The sequence below is a fragment of the Chamaea fasciata genome, unplaced genomic scaffold (assembly GCF_029207755.1).
Source record: "Chamaea fasciata isolate MVZ Bird 193981 ecotype frontalis unplaced genomic scaffold, bChaFas1.0.hap1 SCAF_6, whole genome shotgun sequence".
NCBI classification, from domain to species: Eukaryota; Metazoa; Chordata; class Aves; order Passeriformes; family Sylviidae; genus Chamaea; species Chamaea fasciata.
In genome coordinates, this window is record NW_027094091.1 from 43,540,490 (window position 1) to 43,553,158 (window position 12,669).

Genomic DNA, 12,669 nt, shown 5'->3' on the forward strand with positions numbered 1-12,669 from the left:
CTTTTAATAAAGCTAAGATCTCAATTTAAAATGTCTGGTGCTTCTTCCCCTTCTGTCTTGCCCCTTTCCTTAGGGAAAAGAACATAGTGCTCCTACTGGGGCAGCAGACATGCTGTGAGGTGGCATGATGGACTAAGAGAAGACTAAACTGAAGCTTTTAAAATTTTCTCTGAAATTTGATTCCTCAGGTTTTGGAATGTGGGCTCTTTGAACATCTAACAAATGACAGGACTTAAGTTGTCTTGATTTTTAAATTTTTATTGCATGCTTTGGGGGAATGGAGTCTGATTGTAACCTGTTGAAGCAAATTTGGGAAATGGTCAGCTCATGATTTAGTGCATGTACATTCTGTACATGCATAGCTCCAGTTGGTCCCTTCTCTGTGTGTGGGAGGATGCCAAGGCAGAATGCGGCAGAGCAGGAAGTACTCATCTACAGTGTCAGACTGAACAGCCACAATTACACTGGGACTAAGTACATATCAGGGTATTCTATTTTGAAGTTTAACTTATGATTGCACTTTAAAGAACCATATATTGCAGCAATTTGGTACTTTTAACACAGCTAGAATAGTAAGACTGAGTATATCCATTAGAAGAAGCAAATAAAAATCAGAGTGAGATGAAATAGGAGTACTTGAAAATGTGATGAGATATATCTGTTGAGGCTTCTAAAGATTAGTGTCTGGTCTACAGAGAGCTGGCTGAGTATGTTGTACTACTTCTTCTTTCAGATATTATTTTGAATGAAAAGGAGCTAAAATTAAATGTTTCTTAGATAAACAGTCCTGTAGGTAATCTGATTAATGCTGATTTTTTCATGATTTTAAGTAGGATTGAAGGTCTTAAGATAACCAGTGAATATTAAATCTACTTTATTAAAATATGTGACCTAGAATCAAAAACTTCACAAATTTCTGGGAAATTGTTTTGATTTTACTGTTTTTAGCACAAGGAATATTTCCTTATGTAAGATAGGCTTCCTGGGTGCAAATCCTATTGCAGAGATTATCGGTTTTTTGTAAAAAAGTAGCAAAAATAAACTTTTTCCAAGAGAGTTATTTAGATATTTCTTCTTTGTTCCCCAATTACCCTACATAATACTCATTAGCAAAACAAGAAGCTGCACACCTACCCACTTTAAAATCTAAACATGCTAATTTACTAAATATAGAAACATATATTTTTACGTTATGTAAAATAGTGCCAACTTTCTTTAATATATTAATATAAGGACTAAACCTGTTGGTAAAGAAAAAGATGTTAGAAAATTGATTTTGGTGGGAATTTGTGCTGTTGAAGGTACTGTGTATAGTTTTGAATAGCTATTGATTATTGTATTTAAAACTAAGGTCTTAACTAAACTGAACTTGTGAATAAAGATAAATTTTTAAAAGGAGTCTTTCCACTTGTGGTCTAGATGTAAAGAATTGCCAAGTAGCAGAAAAAGAGAGATCTTGGTTGGACTGTTCTTTCATTCCTTTAGTGCTCAGTTACCATGGTGCTGTAGCAGGAGGCCGTAGCTACAAGGGAAATGGTGCTGGTGTTGTGATGCCATTGTTAAGGTTTTTCATGAGTTTCCAATACAAACAATTTACATTTCATTTTGTAATAGCTCTCTAGGGTTTTCTTCAAATGCTAGGAGGTATGCTTCTGATTTAGAAGAGCAGAAATATTGAAGAAGCCTTTATAGGCTATTGTGTTTTGTCCATAGCTACTGCAGGAACTACACAGCTTGCTTTCAAGGCCAGCACTTTGCTAGCATAGCAGACAGGCAGCTTGTCAGTTCAAGCCAGTAATTTAAATCTTTGGTGCTAGTCAAAGCTGTCAACTTAATAACAGCTTACTGCATAAACAAGCTGGAGGACTTACTCTAGGTCATTAGTATGGGAAGTTTCACATACTGAATTGATGTTCATCACTGCAGATTATTTGAAAAGCAAGGCTTGTTTGAAGGAAAGGTAGTGGTTTGCTTAAACAATTCTGCCTTGTGCTTACAGCCTTGGTCATGGCAGTGGGCAGGAAAAGTCACTTCAGACATGAAGCTGTATTAGATAAGTTCTGATTTTTGAAGGAGAGGGTCATCTGGTTGGTTTGGGTTGTTTTTTTTAAAGGCATACAGGGCAGAGGAAGCTGGCTGGCACAGTAGCCATCTCAGTATGCCAAGCAGGAAGGATCTGCTTTGCAAGGCCTTCTCTCACCACTGAGATCCGTGAAGGAATAGCACGGGAAGTTGAGTGAGTAATGGTGCATATACAATGATTTGGCTACTGTGATCCAGTACACTGGGGACACATATATATCAGAGTCATCTAAATGCTTAGTAATACTGCATAAAAAATAATCAATACTTCATGTTTTACGCCAGTTTTTCCCCAGAGCCGCCAAAATGTCTCATCAGCAGTAGAGCAAAAGATTCTCTCTGGTTTAAGTAGTATATATGTGGGGATTCTTTCTTTCACCTCAAAGCAGTGCTATCCCTTAGGACAATGAGTAAGATACACACTACCCTGTTTGAAGTAAAAATTGAAGAGCAGTGAAGTGCTGTGAAGCTTTCACTGATTGTGACTCGGGAGCTGGGGTTTGTCTTGTTCACTGATTGCAGTCAGTCACAGCCCCTGCACCGTCAGGAATTGTAGCAAGATATGATTCACTGCTTTGAAGCAGTGCTGTTCTGAGTCTACCAGTCCTTAGGGAGGCTTAGTGGGTTTCTGGTGGCCAGTTTTTAAAGGACTGACTGGCAAGGTCCTCACTGATTTGTAAAGCTGAACAGGATTGTGCCATAAGGCTTTAGTCAGAGGAAATTTGCCTGTGCATTTAGAAATATGAAGATATTTTAAACATTGAACAGTTTGACTACCACTGTTACAGAATTACTTAAACAGTAAAAAAAGTGTCTGTACTGTCTGGAAGCATTTAATTATTGAAAAGAGGGGCATCTACTGTATAATGAACTGCAGTTATGCTACTAAAATAAATTAATATTTTGTAGTTACCAATTTTCTTTAGATTAGAGTCAGGACTAATTTTGTGCATTTTGCTGTGGAGTGGTATTTCAAAGGGATATTGTTCTTGCTTTTTTTCTTGTCTAGAATTTGCTTTATGTATCTCTTGAATTTTTTAATAAGTAAAGTATGCCTGAACAGATGATGTGTTCTAGTTAGCCATATATAGCTACACTAAAGATCTGAAAGTTCCCTTGTTAAATGTCTTAAATATTTAATTTCTTTTCTGTAAAAGCAATTTTGAAGTTTTTGTTCACATGAAAAGTTGTCTATGTCCGCTCTTACTATTTTGATTTTTAAAAACTAAATGAGCAAAATAGAGATCCATTTTCTGGCTGAAGATGTGGGATGATGGGAAATGTACAGCTGCTTAATATGTTTTCAGAAATCAGGCTGGAGAGTATAAAAAGTAAATACTGTCAGAAACATGGAAGAAAACATTATTTAAGCCTTTTATGTTCTGGTCGATGCAGATGAAGTCATGTACATTCTTTTACATAATGTGCTCCTTTAATGGTCCTACTGGAAATAGACTTCTTGGCAGCTGTACAGTGCAGAACAAGATGGATAAAGTTCTGTTCCTGTTTCAAAATGCTGTAAGTGTGAGCGTGTCAGAATTGTACTAAGACAAATTCAGTCTTTTTTCCTGTTCAGTTTCATGCATTTGATGTTGGTTAAACAAACTGTTAAATTAATGAGAGCATATCTGAAAAAAAAAAAAATCATTTGTCAGTAGTTTTTGGAGTGAAATTTTCTTTCTCCTCTGGATCCTGACCCTGGTGAGGAGATGGAAGGGTGTAGTGCTGAGAATGATGAGTCTGTGATGCAAAACTGCATTTACATCCTTTATTTCTCTGTGAAGTCCTTGCTGGATCTTTAGATCACATGGCATTCTGCAAAAGGCTTAATGACATGGGTTTCTTGGGTGCTGGAAACATGTATAGTTGTAGCCATGGGATCAGTTGCTGTCCTTTGGTTCTGTTTTAGCAAAGATGTAAGTGTGCATCATTTCGTCCTGGTTAAGCAAAGCATTAAAATCTATGGAACGTGCAGATACTCATCAATTCTCCGTGGTTCTGGGGTTACAGGTGTTCTGAAGTGTTCTACTGTCACAGCACTGCAGTCCCTAATGCAAATCCCCTGTGTTTCAAATTCCCAGTATGAGCTGACAGCTGCTTACAAGTCAGTTATCATGTGCTGTGATTTGTCTCCTGTACCCTCAAAGATTCAAAAGCACTGAATGTTTGCAAAAGTAGCAAGCCAGAACAGTGCACACCTCCATATGTGGTATGACAAAATGACTGAATAGCTTGTTTTTTCATCTTAAAGCTTTGCAGATTTATAGCTACCACAACTTTAATGATGAATAAGAACTACCCACACAAAGAAAGAGATCTAATGGTGACTGAAGGCAAGTGAAATTGAATATATGCTCCTTATAAGGCAGTGTGTGGGAGACACATTTGTAACATACTGAGTATCTGAGCAAAACCATGTGTCATGTTTCCTTAGGTTCTCAACAGGAGATGTGTAGAGGCAGCAGTGATGACAGGCCTGGCTCTCAACTGCAGCATAAACAAGAAGTCCTTGTTTGACAGAAAACACTACTTCTATGCAGATCTGCCTGTAAGTATGCAATATGGCTGGCCCCTCCTGGGCTGGAGGAAGGACAAGTCTGGAGTCTGGATGGCAGTAGGGGAGGAGTGCAGAGAGGCTTTTTCTGTTTTCAGTCAGTGCTCTGCTCACCCCAACAGGATGCTGCACTGTGCCCTGATGGAATAGGCAGCTGTGCCCTGGTGCTCACTGATTGAATATGATTGCTCTGATTGCTGACTCCTTGCTTAGCTGCACAGTTCCAGTAGCCTAATGTAATTGGATTGGGAGCTGGAGCTGCTTTGTTCCTTAAGTTGTCCATTCCTGGTGTTTTGTACTAATTGTCGGTTAGGGTAAAAGCAATCTGATAAAAGTCCTTCATTTAAAGTGAATGTATAACTAACACAGACTCCAGTGAAATAAACATAGTAGTGTCTTTTTTGTGCGTGCTTAGGGAGCTAAAAATATTTAATTTCTCTTCAAAACTTCCCCAGTCATGGTTCCAATAAATGAAAAAACTAAAACAACTGAGAAATCGACTCTTTGCAGTTTGGTTTGTTGGTAGATTTCATATTTTGTAGAAGGTGCCACTGGAAGTCAGATGTATTTTGCTGCATTTGATATGGATATAGAAATATTGAAATAGCTTAAGAACTTTTGTCCTTGCTACAGGATGCAGCAGTGCTTGAGCCTTTTTTTCTCTTTAATGACATTAAACCTTTCTAATTTTTAACCTATTTTTGCATGAGCTTATTTGTACTGAATGTTCAGTTTAACACTACTCTGTCAAAGGGAGGAAGCTATTTTTAATTTCTGTGGTTTTGGGGTGAAGATCTGGTGACATTAAAATAAAAATATGTGAGGTTATTTTATTTGGGAAAGATCAGGCATGTTAGCTTATCCTCTCTTTAGGTGAGGAGTCTCAGACATCCAGAGAAGCAGAGTGGGAGACCTCTCAGATCCCAGATGAATCTGTAGAGGTGCTGCATTATTAACCAAATTACTTTCTGTTCCACTCTTGTTCAGGCATTGGAAATATTATGAAGTTACACAAAACATTTTCAAATACAATTGGTTCCCACCTTAGAAAGAGAATTATATTGTTGTCCGCTGGAGACCAGGATCTCAGAAGAGATTTCTGTTCTATTTTCTTCTAGGTGGGTAACTTACGACTCTTCTGTGAAGTTGCTATAATTTTGATTTGGGTTCTGGGGATAACTTTGCAAATATTTGTAAACCACTAAGAGGCCCTTTTACTGGGAGCTGTGCAGTGCCCTGCTGGGAATGTGAAAAGCAAACTTAGCAGTTTGAATGGCCAATACTTTTTTTAAAACATGTAGAGCTATCTTAAAGCCCATTTCAAGACCTGAAGGGAAAAAAGGTGGAATAGCAGGAAATAAATATGACTCTTGAAATTCCTTTACACATCATGAAGAAACATCAAAAACATCACAGACAAATTGTTTGCAAATTACCTTTAGTCCTTACTCTGTTTAACTGAAATCACTCTCATATTCTTGTGATGTCTGCTGTTACAGTCTGCTGATAGCAGCTATATGGGTGAATGTAGTTCTGGGAAAGAATCCACATCCGTGTGTCCAAGGGAACAGTTGAGGTGGAAGAAACTGTGGGACTCTGGCGACATGAATTGCAGGATCCTCTGGTCACATAAGCATGGAGATTTGGTCAGGGAGATGCTGACACATTTTATTAGCTTGAAACATGTAATTCTGGCTTTTTAGTGACTGACTTCTGCAGTTTAAGCACTGACAATAAACTGCCTGACCTGCATTTCACAGTGAACAGTCTAGTCAGGAACCCTGTAATAAGATGCAGAGTTTAGGCTAATGAGCTGAATAGAACAGATAAATCCAGCTCTTAGGGTCATTTGACAATGGGATTATTGTTACTCCTGAAAATGGGGCTTTGGATGGGAAATGGGATTCATATTATTTATTGTCACTCAATATTTCAGGCTTTAAAAAAATGATCTAATGAGAACTTTCAGGAGATGAGAAGAGCCTGTGATTAGCATAGGCTGCAGAGAGTCAGTTATTCTATTTTTCTTACAGTGAGTATGTCTAGTAGGTCATGCACTCCACTGCAAATATAAATTGGGGTGTTGGCAGGGCCAGACCACTGTTCTCCATTCCAGTGCCATAGAATTCACCATCTCTACATTTTACAGTAAGCTCGTCGTCCCTGCAAAATATGCAAATACTCCTCCCAAATACTTTGTGTCTGGCAGACTTGTTTTTAATTTTCACCACCAGCGCCATAGGCAGGTGAGGAAGGAGGAAGCAAAGGGGACCCCACTTCAGCTGTCTTTGTTTCACTTCTCTATTTTTACATCACTGCAGTTATTCCAATACCTGGTCACTGGCAGCCACTGTTGTGGCCAGCAGTTTCTCCTTTGAGTGGGGTCCCAGGCGTGAGGTGGCATTCATCAGCCACCTGCCTTATGTGGGGTTGCAGTGTCTTGTCTTTTGAATTGCTACATTAATGAAACAGAGCTTTCTCATTTTCTTGATTTCCACACCTCCACCCCTTCCCTCTCCTCCCATCTAATGAGTGCATTTTGGAACAGACAGAGGGGGATATGCAGCCTGTTGGGAGGATGAGTTATAGCCCCAGCTTGGGGCTGGAAGTACCATAACTGGCTTCAAACAAGATGTTACGTGTTCATGGGACCGCAGGCATGGAAGAACCTCCTCCAGTCCACTTCCTGCCAGGGCAGTATCGGAGAATTTTGTCATCCTTGGCAAGAGATTGTGCAATTGATTATTTCAGCATTAGAATGGTGTCATATATTTATCACTTTTGGGGAGTCCTCATATTTTTTCCCAAACTTCCAGCTTCTTCTTACAGTTATGTTGAATTCTAACTCATCTTCTAGCTTGCTTCCTTTCCATTTAAGCAAAGTAACTTTTGAATTTACATGTGCATGTATTCTCTCCTCTTATATAGGTCACTATGAAAGATGTTGCATTTTCAGTTTTGTTCTTAGTCAATTATATTTGCATTTGGTCTGCTTTCTGAAAAGTGAATGTTTCAGTTGAGTATAAAGCTAATTTTGTTGACAGGCTGGCTATCAAATCACTCAGCAAAGAGTTCCTATTGCAGTGAATGGAAGTCTGTCATACAGTCTCTGCATAGACAACAAGATGAGCCAGATGGTGACCAAAACTGTGAGGATTAAACAAATTCAGTTGGAGCAAGACAGTGGAAAAAGTCTCCATGATGACACCGGGTGCCAAACCCTTGTGGACTTGAATAGGGCTGGTGAGCTTGGATTATTTTACTATTTTTCTTCTCCTTTTGGGTTAAGATGGGTCTTTAAAGGTAAATAGATGACAGGAAACAGGCAAAAAAAAAATAAAAACAACTTCATGGCTCTCTCCTTGAAAAAATAATTTATGAAAATGACTGTTACACTTAAAACAGATGAATACTTGATTTTTTTTAATGGCCAGCAAACCTTTCCCATTTGCTGTTGGTTGATGGCAATTGTCAATATCAAGTAAGAAATCTCCTGGCTCCAGTTTGCTCAAAACTGTGTCAGTCACATAGAGCCACTCAGTTATTTATGCTCTGCACTGTATGTGTTGTTAAAAAAGTAAAATATAACAGATCCAGTGAATCAAGTTTGTGTATAGAAAGAGCAGCTGTTGGAATCTGTTGGTGCATGAGTCAAACATTTCTTTTAATTATTGGCTTTGAAGAAATGTAGATTTTTAACTTGGAAATTGTAAATTGAGTGATCCAAAGGAGTGCACAACATGGGCAGCAACCTGGCCTAGCCTAACTGGGACAAAGTACTCTGGTGTCCACTGAAGCTGAGGGCTGTGGCTGCTCAGGTTCCTTGAAAGCTAGGTCCTGAAGCTAAAAACTAGACTGCATCTGTTTACAGTTCTGCCTGCTCCAAAATCAGTTTAAGATAAATAAATTTGCATCTGGAACCCAACTGGCTTTAAATGAGAGTCGTTCTAGAGAAGGGCAGAGAAGAGGAATGGGTCTTTCTGGTCTGCATGTCATCAACGGGTGAAGGGTTGTCTGCAGTTTGTCTATTACTTTAAAAAAATAGCAGGAAAAGTTTTTATAGCAATCTGTAGCTAGGCCCACTGTGACAGTTACTAAATAATACATGGGGGTTTATGCTTTTTTTTTTTTTTTTTTTGAAAGCCCGAGTTCTTTCATGTGTTAGCCAGTTGCACTCTCATATGCCAAGATCAAAAGCTATTGTTGAAAATCTCCTGTCTCTTTCCCTGATAGGAGTTGGTCTCATGGAGGTTGTCATGGAGCCTGATATGTGCTGTGGGGAAGAAGCAGCTGCAGCAGTCAGAGAGCTTCAGCTCATTCTGCAAACACTTGGGAGCAGCCAGGCAGTCATGGCAGGTACTGAGGGGAGAAAGGCATGTTCCCTTGTCACCAGTAATTCTCTGCATTTGCAGGAGTTTTGCAGCTTCTGGTTATTTTGCTCTGTGGTTGCTTATAATGCATAGCACTTTCTAGCTGTTGTTTTTACAGTCCTCAGAGTCTGTCCTAATGTCTGCCATGCTTGTAGGCCTGCCTTTGTCTGCAGAGCTTTGCAGTGCTAGATGTTATGTTTCCTCAGACAATAATTTTACAGAATAAAGCTAGGCAGGAAGAATTGTCCCCAGGGTTTTTGTGGTGCTTCTTCCCGTCTTTCTCCATCTTGCTTGCCACAGCACTGCAGCATAGAAGATCTGTAGCAAGGATTAATTGTGGAGTATGGAAGGGACAAAGCAGTGGGAGCATGGATCATCTCCTAAGTGTCAGGTCTCAGCTAATCATAAACTGATGTAGGCAGTAAACTTGTGCTGGTGTCATGGATGAGATGGAATAAAGAGTACAAAATGGAATAAAGCATGTACAAAAATGGGTAATTTTGTTTTGCCTGGGTTGAGTTTGGCCAAGATTACTTGTCTTTCTGAGATGACTTCCTCTTGCAGGAAACATTGCTTCTGGCACCAGCTCTTTCTGTAATTTCAAGGCCCTCATTTTCACATAGGTGATGTGCAGAAGCATAGCCTGCATTCAGCCTCCTAACTGCTGATTCTGTCTCATTAATTGTAAGATTCAGATTGTGCCGTTTTTCCTCAGTCTTAAAGTTACCAAAATTTACAACCAGCCCACAGTTACAGGTAGCATATAGCAGGCATCTGCTCAAGAATTTAAAAGTGGTTTCAGGCATTCATTCCCTCCACTCATATCCATAATTAGCAGCTGCTTATTAATGTTCACAGTGTAAGCTATATTTTTTGGCCTGTGACAGTTGGCCTCACTGTCTGGCAACAAATTCAGTCCATTAGACAAGTGGGTGTCTCCTGGAAAACTGAGTCAGAGTGGTCCATGCATCACACAATAAATGGGATCCAATAAATGTTGGCTACTTATGCAACTTTAATTTAATATAGTGGGAAATAATAATAGCTAGACATTATCTATTTCTTTGAATCTTTTCTCACACAAGTGTCCCACATGTCAAACAAGGCACAGTTGTCAGTATTAAGCAGCTAGCTTCGATGCTTCTTCAAGGGCCTTCGTGGGCATACATATCTACAATCATTTTTCACTACTGAATTGGCCCTGAGATTGCCATGGGAATTGCACTGGAATGTCTTTAATCACAGGGAGATTTCTGACTTTATATGAAAATCCCAGTATTTGAAATATTTTTCTTCCAGGATAGTTAGCTATACAAGTATTTGGATTTTTCTTTTTCTTTCGCAGTGAAGGTTTTAGGGGCTTTTGCATGTATAGTGAAGACATGTGCCCAGTTCTATCAGATGTTATTTCATTAACAACAAACAGATGAAAAGATTCTTTCATTGTAAAGTGAAGAAAAGTAAGCTGGGCTTAAAGAAAAAAAACCAAAATTTTTTTTCTTCTTCTTTGTTTTTAATGTTTCTTTTAGGAACTTTTGTAGCCTGGGTCTTTTGCTTATGCCTGCGTGAATTCATTTTCTGATCACACTGACGCATACATCCAAGTAGAAACAGGTCACATCTCAAATAAAGCAAGGGCAGGACAAGACTATTCCTCATTTGGAACAAGTACAAGTTGCACCCCAAAGAGGGAGCACATGCGAAACACTTCTCTTGAAAGAGATGTTGGGTCGTTCCAGCATCTTTGTCTCATTTGCATGTCTGGCAAGGCTCTATGAAGACAGAGGAAATTAGTGTGCTGTCATCCAGCCTGCTTTTACAAATTGTACCAAAGCCTGGCCGGTCAATTTAAATCTATTGACTGGAATGGGTTCTGAAGCTGTAGTATCTTCACAGTTTTAACTCTGAGTCACTTTGCACTCTCATTTAAAATTCTATAATATTATAATGTATCCAATCAGTAGGCATTTGTTTCTTTTTAGCTGCATTTGAAATAAAAAAAAACAGAGGGAAAGGCTACAGATGTTCACTGTGTAATGTGGGGAAAATAATGTTTCTTAACATTCCAGAATGTAATGCAACCTCTCCTGTTTGTGTATTCCCAGCAGGTGATAACTGGCAAGCCTTTTCTTCTCGGAAGAGATGTCTTTAGAGGGACAATACTTAGAAAGATACAGTTATGATTTCCTTGTGGTTGAGTCATTAAAAATTTTTTAAGGACATTGGTCCATTTTGGACTGAAAGTGCATAACGTTTTAATATAAAACTTGGTACATTTTTTGGCAGCCAGGCACATTTCATGGGGGTAAGATTGCAATTTCCCGAAGGGGAGGAAGAGAATTACAAAAAAATCCACTGCTTCTCACATTTTGTCCTTGAGCTGTAAATTTCCAAGAACACCTTAGTAAATCTGTTCAACATAACCTTAAGTTCTTGTGTTCCATGCTAGGGTAGTATATATCCATCAAACTGTAATTCCAAAAGCTTTTTTTGTGCTGCTTTGAGAGGAATGGAAGCTCACAATCCACCAGTTTGCTTGTCTAATTCTGCCCTTTATTTAAGAGCTTGAATCAGAAGCTCTTTTCACTGTATGGCTAAGAGGATCTGTGCTGCACTGCACCATGCAGCTTTCTGAGATGAATTATGAGCAATGATTTAAAACTATTTTGAATGATTCAAGGCAGTGCCTTGAGAGAGAATCACAAACAGAAAGCTATGATGAAGTGGTTGTTACTCCTTTCTGAAAATAGAGAAGTCTGCTATTAAGGCTCTGCACGTAACATACAGTTTATTAATGCATGCCAAGGTTCTTAACTCTAGTGTACAGGGCAGACTGTTTTGTTAATAAAATTTCCTTTTACAGAGGGTCAGCTGAGAGTGGATGCCAATGTTTCTGTGCATCATCCTGGAGAGCCTTATGGAGTGAGGACTGAAGTGAAGAATATCAATAGCATACGATTTCTGGCAAAAGCAGTAGGTAAACAGTGGTTGTTTCATTACAAGAGCATTTTGGATATTTTGTGGTCTGAGATTAAGTATGTCAGGCTCAGGAGTGCAGTAATTGGCCTTAAATGACCTGATAAGTTTCACCTGGGTGTCTCCTCCATGTGCCTTGCCTGTGGGTACAGGAGTCCCATCTAGGCACTGGCCGGGGCCTTCAGACCTTGCCTGAGGGGCTGTGTCACAGGTGTGCCAGTTTTCAGTCCTGTCTCCTGATGGACCTTGGACCTGTTCTGTAGTCTTGTTCCCAGTCCTGTCTCAGGACTTAGCTCCTTCTGCTTCTCCTTGAGCTCCCTGAATGGACCCTGGACTCAGCTCATCCCCTCACCCTGACTGGCACTGTCAGAGGACTCTGTTAGTAGCACCTGCCCCTGCTCAAACTGTTCAGAGTGCTGTGGGACTGCAGCAGACCATGGGAGCGTGGTCACCCTTCACTCTTGGCTTATCCCTCTTTATGGAGCAGCCCCACTCTTGCTGCTCCCTGACAGAATACATCTTAATGTGGGATACTCTGGGGAGAGCAGGCATGTTAGTCTGCAGTTTTTTTTCAGTAAAACCTCTGCCTACAAGAAGAACGAAGCAGGTGGTTCAGTGCCTAGCATGTACTAAAATATGGTAGGAGTGGTTTTGTGTCCTCCAGTGGAGATGGTTGCTTTCCACTGA

General features: G+C 39.6%; 1 protein-coding gene across 2 annotated transcripts in view; it reads left to right on the top strand.

Annotated features, from left to right (window-relative positions):
- GATB (glutamyl-tRNA amidotransferase subunit B) overlaps window positions 1-12,669 on the top strand; it is a 41,961-nt gene that overhangs the window by 11,275 nt on the left and 18,017 nt on the right. For both annotated transcript variants that reach the window (XM_066186146.1, XM_066186147.1), the window contains exons 3-6: window positions 4,517-4,630; window positions 7,681-7,879; window positions 8,870-8,992; window positions 11,870-11,983. In XM_066186146.1, coding sequence (XP_066042243.1) covers window positions 4,517-4,630; window positions 7,681-7,879; window positions 8,870-8,992; window positions 11,870-11,983 — 550 coding nt within the window. The remainder of the gene's footprint in view (window positions 1-4,516; window positions 4,631-7,680; window positions 7,880-8,869; window positions 8,993-11,869; window positions 11,984-12,669) is intronic.